This window comes from Balaenoptera physalus (genome assembly GCF_965194825.1).
Source record: "Balaenoptera physalus genome assembly, chromosome: 13".
NCBI lineage: Eukaryota > Metazoa > Chordata > Mammalia > Artiodactyla > Balaenopteridae > Balaenoptera > Balaenoptera physalus.
In genome coordinates this window covers 65,189,041-65,205,238 of record NC_138892.1, presented here as the reverse complement: position 1 = coordinate 65,205,238, position 16,198 = coordinate 65,189,041, and the positions used below count along the sequence as shown (strand labels likewise).

The following is a 16,198-nucleotide window of genomic DNA, read 5'->3' as shown; positions in this document are numbered from 1 at the left end:
TATCTCTATAGGAATAGAAAAGATTTATACCTTTGAAAGTAAGAACATTGAGAATGGGCTATCCTGTATATTTCAGGCTATAGGCAACATTCTTTTTTTTTTGCTTGTGGGATCTTAGTTCTCTGACTAGGGATCGAACCCATGCCCTTGGCAGTGAAAGTGCAGAGTCCTAACCACTGGACAGCCAGGGAATTCCCGCAACATTTTTTTTTTTTTTTTTGGCTGCGTTGGGTCTTTGTTGCTGCACATGGGCTTTTCTCTAGTTGCGGCGAGCGGGGGCTACTCTTCATAGTGGTGTGCAAACTTCTCATTGGGTGGCTTCTCTTGTTGCAGAGCACGGGCTCTAGGCGTGCAGGCTTCAGTAGTTGTGGCTCGTGGGCTCTAGAGTGCAGGCTCAGTAGTTGTGGCACACAGGCTTAGTTGTTCCGCGGCATGCGGGATCTTCCCAGACCAGGGATCGAACCCGGGTCCCCTGCAATGGCAGGCGGATTCTTAACCACTGCGCCACCAGGGAAGCCCAACATTCTTTCTTTCTTTTTTTTTTTTAATTAATTAATTAATTTATTTATTTCTGGCTGTGTTGGGTCTTCGCTGCTGTGCACAAGCTTTCTTTAGTTGTGGCGAGTGGGGGCCACTCTTCATTGCGGTGCATGGGCCTCTCATTGTTGTGGCTTCTCGTTGTGGAGCACAGGCTCTAGGCACGCAGGCTTCAGTAGTTGTGGCACGTGGGCTCAGTAGTTGTGGCTTGCGGGCTCCAGAGCTCAGGCTCAGCAGTTGTAGTGCACGGGCCCAGTTGCTCCGCGGCATGCAGGATCCTCCCAGGCCAGGGCTCGAACCCATGTCCCCTGCATTAGCAGGCAGACTCCCAACCACTTTGCCACCAGGGAAGCCCCCAACATTCTTAACTTACAGAAAAAGTAATAGAATACAAAGGTTGAAGTAAAAGAAACAGATCCAATATGGAGTCAGATTTGTTCTTCTCTACTACAGTGGTTGCCAGAGGCTAGGGGAGAGTGGAGTGGGGAATTATTGTTCAATGGGTATAGAGTTTTAGTTTTTCAAGGTGAAAAGAATTTAGGAGATTGGTTGCACAACAATGTGAATGCACTTAACACTACTGAACTGTACACTTAAATAATGGTTAAGATAGACAGTAAATTTTATTTATGTGTATTTTACCACAATTAAAAATAAAGTAAAACAGGGAATTCCCTGCTGGTTCAATCCTGGTTGGGGAACTAAGATCCCACAAGCTGTGTGGCAAAAAATAAAATTAAATTAAATTAAAATAAAAAAAGTAAAAAATAAAGTAAAATAAATGATATATTAAAAAAGTGTTTTAAAGTTATTTAAAATTTATAAAATTTATTTTAAATTTATTTGTAGCAGTGTATTTTATGTGAAAGTAGTTTGTAATTGAGAAAATATAAAAGCCAGAAGTTTAAAATCTCATTCTTGAAGGTTTATAAACTGTTTAAAAATGCTGTGTCATCATCGATGTGCTCCTGCTTACGTTCTATTTAGTATCCATATATTTGTTCATTTTTTTCCTCAGTTTTTGTTGTTCTGTGTTTCATTTTTTTCATTTTGGATACTTTTTATTGTTATGTCTTCAATTCATTAATCTTTTCTTCTGTGGTCTAATCTACTGTTCATCCCTTTTTTTTTCTGGCCTCACTGTGTGGCATGCAGGATCTTAGTTCCCCGACTCCCTGCCCAGGGATCAAACCTGTGCCCCCTGCAGTGGAAACATGGAGTCTTAACCATTGGACTGCCAGGTAAGTCCCCTGTTCATCCCATTTAGTATTTTTTTTTTAAACCTCAGATATATTTTTCATCTCTAGAATTTTGGATTGTTCCTCATATCTCTACTTTCTTTTTTTTTTTTTTTTTTTTTACCAGTAACACTTTTATTATATGATTTTGCAGGTAAAGCCAATTTGGGTTTTCAAGTGATGAAAGTAAAACTGCAGCTGTAAAAGAGTGCTGGGTGGGGATGATTTTATTAGTTGAGACTGTTAGAATTAGTGCTTGCCCTGTGGTCTTATGATTGTTTTAGGATTGGCATCTCCTTCCCCTCCCATCTGCATGGCCAATGTGAGTCTTATCCAGTAATTCAATGTCACCTCAAGTACGTAATGTTACCCGATTCCTCCTCCAATCTGGGGCATGTCACTGACCTCTTTCTAATTGTAGGTATAGTGTGTTATTATCTTAGTTACTGTATGTCTTTCCACCTATACAGTAAACTCACGAAAAGCAAGAACTATTTTGATAACCTCAGTACAAAACACAGGACATGGAACATGATTTACTAATTAACCATGTGAAAACTCTCTTTATAGAAGAAAGACTGGTAAAGAATGAACCTTTCTAATTTGCCAGACCTTGTTCTACAACAATTTTTAGTTGATGAATTTTGTTTCATTTCTTTTTTTTTTTTTTCACACACACACACTGTATTTTATTTTTACAAGAGATAAATAGACTGACACCAAGCATTGTACATGGATGACCACAACAAAAGCAACAATGATTGCAATTACCAAATATGAAACACACTCATACTATGTCATAATATTGACATTCAGTCCAGTAATCCTCCACTGTAACAGCTCCTTTACTTTGCAGTGAAAATTGATTTGTATATTCTTTGCCTCTGAGTCCTTGTGGGATTTTTTTTTTTTAATTCAGACAGAAAGACACAAAAATTATACTCATCCTCATCAGTTCACTCAGTCCCATGTAATTAATTTTACAGCTTGGTTTTTTGGAGTTCCTTTTCTTCCTTAGGCTATATACTTACTATGGATATACAACCAAATTACTTTCTTTTTTTTTGGCTGTCCCCCCCCCGCAGCTTGTGGGATTTTAGGTCCCTGACCGGGGATCGAACCTGGGCCCTCGGGAGTGAGAGCACAGAGTCCCAACCACTGAACCGCCAGGGAATTCCCAAATTACTTTGTTTTTAAGTCACTTGAAATAATTTTCCAGTTTGTAATTAAGCCACCAACTTCATACTTGGTTAGATTCACTGGTTTCATTTTGCTTTTAATTATTAGATATTTTTTCCACCTTGATTTAATTCTTTTGTATGATACATAATACAGTCACATGTTTCTACAGTCAAGTACAACAAATACATTCAAAGAAGTCTGGTTAGACCATATTCCCTTCCCCTGCAGGTAATTTTTAAAAAAATTTTTGGTTTATGCTTCCATTGTTTATTGAATTGTAGTAAGATATGCAAACATAAAATTTACCATTTTAACCTTTTTAAAAAACTGAAGTATAGTTGATTTACAATATTATACACGTTTCAGGTGTACAATATAGTGATTCAATATTTTTATAGATTATACTTCATTTAAAGTTATTACAAAATATTGTAAATTAACTATACTTAAAAAATAAAAATTAAAAAGTTATTACAAAATAATGGTTATATTTCCCTGTGCTGTACAATATATCCCTGTTGCTTCCATTTTAACCCATTTTTTATTATTATTATCATCATTTTATTTTTTATTTAACATCTTTATTGGAGTATAATTGCTTTACATTGTTGTGTTAGTTTCTGCTGTATAACAAATTGAATCAGCTATACATATACATATATCCCCATATCCCCTCCCTCTTGCGTCTCCCTCCCACCCTCCCTATCCCTCCCCTCTAGGTGGTCACAAAGCACCGAGCTGATCTCCCTGTGCTATGCGGCTGCTTCCCACTAGCTATCTATTTTACATTTGGTAGTGTATATATGTCAATGCCACTCTCTCACTTCATCCCAGCTAATCCTTCCCCCTCCCCGTGTCCTCAAGTCCATTCTCTACGTGTGCGTCTTTATTCCTGTCCTGCCCCTAGGTTCAATTCAGTAGCATTAAGTACATTCACATCATTGTGCAACCATCACCACTATTCATCATTCCAAACAGATGAAACACTGTATCCAGTAAACAATAACTTCCCATTATATGCTTCCCCCCAGCCCCTGGGAACTCCTATTCTATTTTCTGTCCCTATGAATTTGACTATTCTAGTTACCTCGTAAGTGGAATGAGACACTATTTGTCCTTTTGTGTCTGGCTTATGAATGATGTCCTCAAAGTTCATCCATGTTATAGCATGTGTCAAAATTTCCTTCTTTAAGGCTGAATAATATTCCATTGTATGTATATTACATTTTGTTTATTCATTCATTAATTGATGGACATTAGGGTTGCTTCCACCTTTTGGCTATTGTGAATAATGCTGCTATGAGCATGGGTGTACAAATATCTGAGCCCCTACTTTCAATTCTTTTGGGTATTTACCCAGAAATGGAATTTCTGGATCATATGGTCATTCTATTTAATGTTTTTAGTAATTTTTACATTCTTTTTTAAACTAAACAAAAGCCATTATGATCTCATGGATTTTAACAAATTTTGTATGGTTCAATACATTGCAGTCAGTATTGTTTTCAATACTTACGTTGTACCGTCAGTGAGAGCCCCTTCAACCTGACTCCTGTGTCCCTTTGATTTGACTTTAGTCTTTTATATCTTCCTTGCTTTCTGGAATGAGAAAATACTTGGGCTGAACCTGTATATTTCCCGCTCCAGGCTTGGAATTAGTCATTTCTCTAAAATGTCCTGCTTCCTTTCAGTGAGAAATGATATTTAGCGACCACCATCTGAGTGCTGGGGATACTACTGTTACATTGGTTCTAGGCATTTTCAGTGGACAAAACTATAAAATGTTTTTTTTTTCTTTCATAACAGAGAATGTATAACAAATTCATACTGATATTTACAATTGAGATTAGGATCATAGGGCTTTTATTTAACTTCTATGATTTTTATATTTGTATCTCTTTTATCCTACATTTTACTCATTCAACCAATAACCATTGTACATCTACCATATCCCTTATATTTTGCTGTGTGCTGGGAATGTACGTTAAAAACTGACATTTGATCTAGTTGCCAAATTTTTTGGGGGGCCCTGCCGTGCAGCATGTGGGATCTTGGTTCCCCAACCAGGGATTGAACCCATGCCCTCTGCAGTGGAAGCGTGGAGTCTTAACCACTGGACCACCAGGGAAGTCCCTCCACATTGTTTTTTATCTGAATGAGCAAGACCTTTTACTCTTGTGCATCAGATCTGTTTGCATTAGCTTTAATTAAAACTGAGCAATTCTGAATTGGCTTTCAAATTAGTTGATCTTTTTTTTTTAAAAAAATTTATTTGGTTGCACCTGGTCTTAGTTGCGGCAGGTGGGCTCCTTAGTTGTGGTTCACCAGCTCCTTAGTTGTAGCATGTGAACTCTTAGTTGCAGCATGCATGTGGGAATCTAGTTCCCTGACCAGGGATCGAACCCAGGTTCCTGCATTGGGAGCGTGGAGTCTCATCCACTGCACCACCAGGCAAGTTCCTCAAATTAGCTGATCTTGGCTTATTTCTTCTTCTTCATTATCTCCACTAACTTACATTAAACTCAGATTCCAGTACTACAATTCTATTACACCCCTTAGTTGGCAGTGCCAAGGAAAAAACAGATTAAATAGGCGGTTAATACCAAAAAAATCTTTTCATCATCACTGGGTATTATCCCAGAACAAGATAATGTGATGGCACAGAACAACTTGCTGTTCCTGGGTTCTTAGCCTTTTGGTCATTTGGACTGGCAGCTGAACTCTATTGCTGACAAAACCCCTTGGTCCAAAACTGTTTCATTCACTGTGTTGGTTGTTGATGCCTACTATTACAGTTAGAGTTTTGTCCTTTGAAGTTATTGGCCCATATTAAAATAAGAATATCCTTGGAGAGTTAAAGTTCAGACATATAACTAACACATTAGAGTGAATAAGTGTATCAGGCTTTTCCAGTGTGATATTCAGCTGAAAATAAGTTTGGAGAGAAGAAAGTAAAGAACTAGGTCTAGCACAGTAGGAAATTGCTTGGAGAGAACAGACTACTTTTGAGAACCCAGGGCAGAGGAAGCATGATGGCACTAGACACTTGCCAAGGAGATGAGGGGCATGAAAATAAGCTTATAAGACCTGATGATGCATTTGGAATATTCACCATTTTATCTGTTAGTTGTATGAGACTCAGCAGTCAACCAGATTTTGGTTGTGCATTAGCAAATATCAATTCTCAAAGTACTAGCAATTTAAGTAACTATTATAATGGAGTCAAAACTTAAAAGTAGCATGGATGTTATCTAATGGTAATCTTTACCGCCTTTTTTTTTTAATCGATTTTTAAAATTGAAGTATGGTTGATTTACATCTAATAGTAATCTTTAGATATGCATGTTATATTTTATACATAAGTTTTATAATATACTAAGACAATTTAAAATTAAAAAACAAATCATTGCATAGAATATGTATAAACCACAGTCAATAGTTATTCTTTCTTCTCAATCTACTGAATAGATGAAAATTTTCAGACACCCAAAGAGAAAGCACAAGACTGAGCTCATTTAAGACAGGGAATACTTTATTCAAACCGACCAGAGAAATGGATAGCTTGGAACTATAACAAAGCATCGTGTTTTAATGCATAGGTCAGTAATTGTACATGAGTATACACTGCTACATACAAATTAACTGATCAGACCACAACTTTTCAATGTTTAAAACAGAATAAGTTTCCCTGTAAAAGCAGCACCTTTGTGACATTTTAACTTTAGTATTCCTCTCCTTCTTCCTCTCCCTCTCCTTCAACAGAATCCACACCAACCTCCTCATAATCCTTCTCAAGGGCAGCCATGTCCTCACGGGCCTCAGAAAACTCTCCTTCCTCCATGCCCTCACCCACGTACCAGTGAACAAAGGCACGCTTGGCATACATCAGGTCAAACTTGTGGTCCAGGCGAGCCCAGGCCTCAGCGATGGCTGTGGTGTTGCTCAGCATGCACACAGCTCGCTGTACTTTGGCCAGGTCTCCACCAGGTACCACAGTGGGAGGCTGGTAATTAATGCCAACTTTGAAGCCAGTGGGGCACCAGTCCACAAACTGGATGGTACGCTTGGTCTTGATGGTGGCAATGGCAGCATTGACATCTTTGGGAACCACGTCACCACGGTACAACAGGCAGCAAGCCATATATTTACCATGGCGAGGGTCGCATTTCACCATCTGGTTGGCTGGCTCAAAGCAAGCATTGGTGATCTCTGCTACAGAGAGCTGTTCATGGTAGGCTTTCTCAGCAGAGATGACAGGGGCATATGTGGCCAGAGGGAAGTGGATGCGGGGATAGGGCACCAGATTGGTCTGGAATTCTGTCAGATCAACATTCAGGGCTCCATCAAATCGCAGGGAAGCAGTGATGGAGGACACAATTTGACCTATCAACCTATTCAGGTTAGTATATGTTGGGCGCTCAATATCAAGGTTTCTACGACAGATGTCATAGATGGCCTCATTGTCTACCATGAAGGCACAATCAGAGTGCTCCAGGGTGGTGTGGGTGGTGAGGATGGAGTTGTAGGGCTCAACTACAGCTGTGGAAACCTGAGGGGCTGGGTAAATGGAGAACTCCAGCTTGGACTTCTTGCCATAATCGACAGAGAGACGTTCCATCAGCAGGGAGGTGAACCCGGAACCAGTTCCCCCGCCAAAGCTGTGGAAAACCAAGAAGCCCTGAAGACCTGTGCACTGGTCAGCCTGTTAGAAAAGAGGAATAGAAAAAACATAGTTATTGCTCTTTGTGATACCATCATAGTAATCATAGTAAATATTTTCACTTTTCATATTAATTACAAAGATTTAGATCATATTTTGACAAGAAACAGGTTTTTTAAAAATGTAGACCTTCCTTACTCAGCATTTCTTTATCAAAAATATCTTTATTAATATTTATAAAATGACATCAAATAGTTCATATTTTAATTGAACTTTAAAAAAAACTTTAAAGGAATAATTAACCTCACTATTACATTTCAATTCTGTGTGAAAAAAAGAGCATATTCCAAATATCTCCCTTAGGTTCATTAATTTACTTTATTCTTGAGAATAAACATACCAGTTTCCGAATTCGGTCCAAGACGAGGTCAATGATCTCCTTGCCAATGGTGTAGTGACCTCGGGCATAGTTATTGGCAGCATCTTCCTTGCCTGTGATGAGCTGCTCAGGGTGGAAGAGCTGGCGGTAGGTGCCAGTGCGAACTTCATCTGGAAAAGGAAAACGAAGCAGCCACCCATCACTAACAACCTGCACAAGTCTTCTCGACCCCAGGGCATCAGTGGAGCCCCCAGGACACACCTCCTGTCCCAGACCCCTGGGATCTCATTGGGGTTACTGAGATCAACTCACCAATGACCGTGGGTTCCAGGTCTACAAACACTGCCCTGGGCACGTGCTTGCCAGCGCCTGTCTCACTGAAGAAGGTGTTGAAGGAGTCATCTCCTCCCCCAATAGTCTTGTCACTTGGCATCTGGCCATCGGGCTGGATGCCGTGTTCCAGGCAGTAGAGCTCCCAGCAGGCATTGCCGATCTGGACACCAGCCTGGCCAACGTGGATGGAGATGCACTCACGCTGTGGGAAGGAACAGAGAAAAACTGTAAAATTAGTTATATTAGCATTTTCAGTTTTCAGTAAATTTCTAAAACTAAGTAATGTAGAAGTATTCTTCAAATTTATTTGAGGTCATATCCATAACACAATAGAAATAGTTAAGGAAAACCACCTGCTGTGAATGCTGCAGATGCGAGTGGTCCGAATAATAATGTTGCACTGTTTAGCACATGGTGCAAGCCCATTGTTCCAAAAGCCATGATTGAATAGAAGATTTCTCATATTTAAAAAATATTCAAAGCACAGAATTTGTAAAATGAAGTAAATTCAATCAGTAATTAACTGTAATCAATATTACTGCCTCCTTTCCCTTTAAATAAAGATGAGCATTTCTGCTAAACAGGACTTGGTATTCCAACATGGACATCTGTACTGCAGCTGAGGCTGGAAGCCACACCCTTTTGCAGTCTTTCTGCAGAATCCATCAGTACTAGCGGGTTAGAAGCTAAACAAGGAATGCCTCCTGCATTGCTGCATTGCTGCATTTGCTGTGCCTGGTGCCAGCCTGTACTGTCTGCTACATTATTTAACAGAACAAGCTCGATTTCCAGCAACTGCCTGCATGATCTCATTGTGCTATTCTGCCAGTTTTCCTCCTCTGACCCAGCCTGGGACCATATGCCTACATTGAAATGAATTAATGAAGATGCATTAGAACAAAAGACAGCTGCACAAGAGTATGTCTTCTTTGTCTGCAGCATTTTCATTACTTAAAAAAAAAAAAAAGTTTTCCCAGAATCTTCTCCACTGCAAAAAACTGAAAAATTATTAGTATCTTTAAAACAACGGTTCCTAAATTACAAATAAATAGCACATGAGAAGCTACCAAACAAGGAATAAAAGCCCAGTGAAGGGATAATGAAATATTATTTAAAACAAAAAATAGTATTTTCATTCTGAGATTCTGTAACCATCACAGAATACAGAATATTCGTACTCATTACCTTCAACAGAGAGTGTCTTCTCTATGGCTTCTATGGCTACAGCTTCCTTTGTCTATCCGTTGTCTATTCACTGACAAATGGGGGCGGGGGCGGGGGCGGGGGCGGGGGTGGGGGTGGGGGGAGGGAAGGGCGTTTCCCTGGGTCCTCCGCAATACAGCACCCTGGCTCACAAAATCGACTTTCTCTCTCGCTGAACGTGCGGCGAAGACGGACACACACGAGTCAGTCAGGGCTGGGCGGCCCCAGACCAGACATTAAAGGGCTTGTCAAGTGAATTGTGATTTTTGCTCCTCAAGAAAAAAAAATTTCATCTAAGTTTTAACAGTGAATGAAAAACCTTTTAACGCCTACGGTTCTGCAAAGATGAAAGGCTTATTAAACGTCTTCTCCTGACAGAGGAGGCTTAGTGAGGGCGAACCCCGCCCTGTGGTTCCAAGGCCAGAGAAGCAAAAAACAAACAACTCCGCCCCTGCGCCGCCGTGACGCCGGCCGCCACGGGTTCCAACAGAAACTAACCATCTTCCCCGTTAATACATGGGTATCTTTCTAAAACGCCAACGAACTGGCGAGGGATCTTTTTATATTAACCCGAAGCTCCGCTTTGTTCCTTTCCTTCCCTCCACCTCTTCTTCCCAGCAACACCCCCCGACCCCCGACTTTTTGGTCGACTCCGCCTCTCCCTGTCCCTGGGGAACAACGCGAGGAAGGGCTCTTCGAGTCACACGAATACCGTGCGCACACACAGGGGCCGAGCAGGCGCCGCCAATATCGCCTTCCCTGCCCCAGACCCTTTCATCACCGACAGATGAGCTGCTTGCTGCCACGAAGGGCTCGGATAACAAAAACTCCCTCCGCGCCGCCTTTGTTCTCCCCTCACTGTTGCGCTGCGCCCTCGACGCGGTTCTGGCTGGGCTCCTGCACCCCGCACTGCGGCGGCGGCCGGGCTCAAGGATTTGGGGCAAATCTCCACCTCGCAAATAAAGCGTAAAGCTCCACTGATCCAAACGAGTTGTAAAGGAAGAAGGGCTTAAGATTTTCCAAGTAGACCCCACCCAACGGTCACAAAGAGCCGGAGAAAACATTCTTACCATAGTTGCTGTTTTGTGGCTGCCGAGCAGATGGCGGAGAGGAGGAGGAGAGGTTGTTGCTTCTTACAGCGCGACTCTTAGGCGGTCGATGTAAGAGAACCTGCGGCACATGGGCGGATGCGGCTCCCTATATACAACTCGGTCACCATGGGGATGGGCTGGGGCCTTTTCCTGTTGGTCCAGACCCCTCAATCTGCCCAGAGAAGCCACGACAGAAGAGTGGTGATTGGTGCAAGCGACATGGGATGAGGTAATCTCTCACCCACCCCTTTTTCCCTAGCATCCATAGACTGTTTGCATCCCTCAGACAAAGAGACCGTGCAAAAACAGTCAGCCGAATATCCATTATGGGGTGGGGTTGGGAAGGGGTGAGGGGAGGGAAGAAAGAGAACTGGAGTTGGATGATTTTATATTGTTTAAACCTCAAACTACAGTTAAAATTACCAATGTAAGAGTTTTTTTCCCCAACATGTAATCGCAGAATTTGCGATGAGATATTTAATGGAAAATTATTCCCAGCCTCTCCCTCAAAGTATACTAAACTGCATTCGGTGAGGATTCAACATCTCTAATTGCTTTAAAAATAAAGTAGAAGAGAAGATGGGAATGTTGCTTAAAATGGCTTGGGTAAATGTAATTTTTTTTTAATTAAATAAGATTCAATAATAGGACCATCCAAAATGGTTTCTCAGGTTCAAGTAATTTATTTTCAGACCTTTTGCAACCCTCTCCCTAATAGTTAAACAAAAACAGAAGATGGAAAGAATAATCATACTAAATATGGAAGCACACAAGTAGTTCTAACATGAAGATAATTAAGATCTAATGAACATACCATACTTAGTCTGCTAGAAATATTCCTTTACCAGAAGTGTATGTAATATATTTTATGTAACGTATTGTTCCTTAAAATGAATCATCTTTCCTAATAAAGAACTGAGAAAATACAAAGAGAAAGAACTGAGTTCAGAAGCTAGTACTACCTGTGCATGCAGTTATATTCTGCATTGTTCTCTCTTCCGGAAAGAGAAAATTAAAAAGGAGGAAAGCTGTATAGTGTAAAAAAGAAAACCGTTTTGTAATATTGTCTCCTTCCACAGATGACCGTGTAGATGTCAGCTCAATAACTGCATTTCTTTTTTATGTAGCTCTTATGTGAATTCAGTAAATTCTCCTCCTCTAAGATTGGGCTTTTAACTGTGGGAATTGTAGCCAGCCTCATACTGTTACTATTCAACTAGAGACTCTGGTGGTTGCTCAATTGCCTCTTGGGACAAAAGGCTTTGCTTCCAGCCCTAGGAAATGGATTGCAGTAACATTCTTTTGCTATTTAGAAAGGTTCCATTACCAACAAAGATGTGGTATGCAGAATATGACTCTGACTGGGTACCATTTGACGTTGCTAATGAAATTTCATAGGTAAAGAAGTTGGTTATTGCCACCGAAGTTGAAAATTTGTATTTTGGTGGATAATTTTTCCTTTTGGTTTTTAGCAACAGATTTTCAGCGTCTACAGCACCATTTATAGTGCTCTGCAGAGCCCATTCATTCCTGCTGGGCTGGCAGGCAGTGCTTGGGCGTGGGAGGGAGGAACTTGAGACAGCTGCTGCAGGTTGTGGTGTGACAGTGGCGACCATGGATTTTTCTAGCCTGCCAGCCACAGCTCTGCTTTACTTGTTCAAATTTGCTGCAGTAGTCATCCCTACAAAAAAATGAGACCCGACACACAAATAATTTTATCTATTTCTTGCATATTTTACAGGAAAAATAATCTTCATTATCTTGTGTCTATCCCTTTAGCAAATAAAAGTATATTTCAGTAAAGAGACAGAAGGGTTAAGGATGACTTGAATACTTTTTACTGAACCAGGAAATACACTTAACAAAAGTAAGAATTAAATGGCATAGGGAAATATAAGGATTAATAAGTAGCTCTTTGAAAATACTTCTTTCAAAAGTTTAATAAAGAAATAAATTACACACAACTGGACCATGGTAAAGTGTACAAATCTCCTTTTCTGGAATGAGAGGCACAGTCTTGAATTTTATTTTCTTTACAATTCGAAAGCAATATGTCATTTCCCCAATAGTCTCAGTTCTTTATTGCAATTTACAGAGGATTAAATAAAAGAGAGGAGGGTTCATGCAATTGATTCTTTGTAATTCTATCTCAGAAGCATTCATGAAAATTAGGATTTTTTTCCCTCCTCTTGGACATAAGTAACAATAAGATCTAGGTCAGAAATAGACTATGTGAGCACTGTTAATCTTAAATATATAAGTGGGAGAGGAGGGAAAATAATAATCTATTCTTTTTGTTCCTGATTATCTGACTTAATAGCATACAAGCTATGGGAAGCAAAAAAAAATTTTTTTACTAGATCATTTTTTTTTTAAATTTTATTTATTTTTGGCTGCGTTGGGTCTTCGTTGCTGTGTGCGGGCTTTCTCTAGTTGCAGCGAGCAGGGGTTACTTTTCGTTGAGGTGCAAAGGTTTCTCATTGCAGTGGCTTCTCTTGTTGCGGAGCACGGGCTATAGGCAGGTGAGCTTCAGTAGTTGTGGCTCGCGGGCTCTAGAGTGCAGGCTCAGTAGTTGTGTCGCACGGGCTTAGTTGCTCTGCGGCCTGTGGGATCTTCCTAGACCAGGGATCAAACCTGTGTCCCCTGTATTGGCAGGCGGATTCTTAACCACTGCACCACCAGGGAAGTCCTACTAGATCATTTTTTTATATTTACTGCCAAATTCTTTAACTTACATCAGTATACATGTATAAATATTCTACTAATGTATTCTTTCTTGTCCACAGTAAAATTAGGATAAAACATTTTTTCTTTCATAGTATTTGTGGAATTTAAATTATTTATTTGGGTGTCTACATCTCCTCTCCATTAAAATGTGAATCCTCGTCACAGATTGCCTAGCATATTGTAGACATCATATACATGTTTGTTGAATTAAATGAATGCTTTCTGTCTGTGCATATTTTCATAACTATTACCATGGTTAATAATTTAAAGGTATTTAATAAAGTATCTTACCTTGCTTATTCAATAAGCATTTACTTGCTGTCTGCAATAAGCCCTGGACCATCCAGTGTAGCATGGAGAATTCAGAGGTAGTAACGTGGTCTCTTCTCTAGAATCTTCTGGTCCAATCGAAGAAATAAAAGAAGTACAAGTACATAGTTTTGAGAATGGCATGTGTTTCTGTGTGTGTATGGGGAGGAGCCTTGTAGAATCCATTGCATGACCCCATGTATTAAAACTTATGTAGGAAACAAGGGAGTTGTCTAACAATTTTTCTACTTCTTCACCTCCTATTTATCCCTAAATACATTTCAGTCTGGATTCTGCTCCTACCACTTCTTGAAACCAAATGCCCTCTCCATTTGTTGCCAAATCCATTGGACACTTTTTGGTTCTTGTTGACCCGTGATAAGCTTTGTCACAGTTGACTGTTATCTCTTTCTTGAGACATTTTGTGCTCTTGGCTTCAAAAATTCTCTATTTTCTGTGTTTCACTCCTACTTTTTTTGTTTCTTCTCAGCTTCTGCTGGTTCTTCCTCTTCTCCTAATCTTTAAATGTTGGAGTTCCTCAAGGTTCGGTCCTAGACTTTTTCCTAATTTTATTCTATGGATCTTACCCTAGTGTCTAGTAAGTGTGTTCATTCCCAACACTGCAGATCCTTTCTGTATGCCAATGGCTCCTTGACATCTTCTTTTTTTTTTTTTTTTTTTTTAAAACATCTTTATTGGAGTGTAATTGCTTTACAATGTTGTGTTAGTTTCTGCTGTATAACAAAGTGAATCAGCTATATGTATACATGTATCCCCATATCCCCTCCCTCTTGCGTCTCCCTTCCACCCTCCCTATCCCACCCCTCTAGGTGGTCACAAAGCACCGAGCTGATCTCCCTGTGCTATGCAGCTGCTTCCCACTAGCTATCTATTTTACATTTGGTAGTGTATATATGTCAGTGCTACTCTCTCACTTCGTCCCAGCTTACCCTTCCCCCTCCTGTGTCCTCAAGTCCATTCTCTACATCTGTGTCTTTATTCCTGTCTTGCTTGACATCTTTTAGATCCAGATCTTACAGTAAACTTCCAATCTCTGGCTGGGTTTCTCACATGTATCCCAAATTGAACTAGTTATCGTCTCACAAATATGCACCTCCTACAAGTCTCTCTTGCTCAGTAAATAGAGCAGCACACATCTGTTTTCTCAAATCAGAAACAAGAATTACTCTTGACATCTCCATCTCCTTTTCTGAACACCATAGAATTAATTATTAAGTCCTGTCAAGTCTACCTCCTAAATATCTCTCAAATATTATTCTTTTCTCTTCATCTCTATTGCCTCCACTCTAATAAGTACATCATCCCTTGCCCAGAAAACCTCAGTGCCCTTCTAGATTTCCTCTACATTCACTCACTCTTACCCCTGTCCAGTTCAGTCTCCATACAACAGCTGGAGTGATCTTATTGTAATACATATCACTGATCATGTCGTAATACAGTTATAATATGTTAATTTTAACAGTATAAACTCATGAGTTCATAAAGTTATCCCCACAAAGCAAAAGAAAATTTAAAAAAAGATAAAAGTGAATTAAAAATAATCATCTGATACCATTGCACCATTGGAAATAACTAGGGCACCAACTGCATATTCTATACACTGGCAATCATATAGTCAAATAAAGAATTGAGCATTTGTCCTGCATTTCCTGTACAAATTGTATTTCAAGGTGACCAAATGGCCCTAGTTAACCAGAGAAAATCATTCTTTACAGAGTAATGCCAGCTTGTAAATGTGGAAGTAATAATAGAGTTAGAAAAATCACCCTTTATATCCTCTAATGAAACAATTTATTAAGGCAAAGATTATCAGTGGATGAAAACTCAGATAAAATATTGATGGGGAATGTTTTAATGGAAGGATAGGCTGTTGCCGTCTGAACTCACTAGTCAATCATAGCATCACTAAAAGTGGGACAGTCACACCCTGTGAACCTAAGATGTGATCCAGTAAGAAGTACACAGCATCACCTATGAAGTGATCTAGCAGAAACAGTTGTGCTGAATCTAATTAAGCCTTTAGAGCCAACTTCCGTTTAGTCTGACAACTTCAACTTCCGTGAAGTCAGATGACATCACGAGGAGGAAAACAGACAACTGCAGAGTGTAGGACATTCTACAGCACAAATTATCTTGTTTCTGCAACAAGTCAATGGTGGGATGGGTGGAAAAGGTGGGAAAGGGGGACAGCTCTAGGTTAGAAGAGATTTTGGAGACTAACTACTAAATATAACAGCAGATGTTGTTTGGATCCTGATTCAAACAAACCAATGTAAAACATTTTGAAGATAACCAGGGAAATTTGAATATGGACTAGTTATTAGATAATACCAATAAATTATTATTAATTTTATTAAGTGTGATAATGGTAGTGTGGTTATGTAAGAAAATTTCCATAATTTTTAGAGTTGCATGCAAAAGTGGTAGGTTAAATGAAATAAGGTCTAAGATTTGCTTTAAAATACTTCAGCAAAGAAAAAGGGAAACGATGATAGATAAAAGATTGTGGCAAAAATCT

General features: G+C 39.7%; 1 protein-coding gene and 1 long non-coding RNA gene across 2 annotated transcripts in view; one reads left to right on the top strand and one right to left on the bottom strand.

Annotated features, from left to right (window-relative positions):
* Positions 1–1,358: 1,358 nt before the first annotated feature.
* The window catches only part of LOC309641481, a 37,594-nt gene continuing 22,754 nt past the window's right edge, over positions 1,359–16,198 (top strand). The window contains exon 1 of the long non-coding RNA XR_014252622.1: positions 1,359–1,778. This is a non-coding gene — a long non-coding RNA (uncharacterized lncRNA). The remainder of the gene's footprint in view (positions 1,779–16,198) is intronic.
* LOC309641415 (tubulin alpha-1A chain) lies at positions 6,469–10,763 on the bottom strand. Its single transcript, XM_082421441.1, has 4 exons — positions 10,603–10,763; positions 8,309–8,531; positions 8,018–8,166; positions 6,469–7,659 (listed from the first exon to the last, which is right to left on the bottom strand). The coding sequence occupies exons 1-4, from the start codon at positions 10,603–10,605 to the stop codon at positions 6,679–6,681; spliced, it is 1,356 nt and encodes a 451-aa protein (XP_082277567.1). The 5' UTR covers positions 10,606–10,763; the 3' UTR covers positions 6,469–6,678.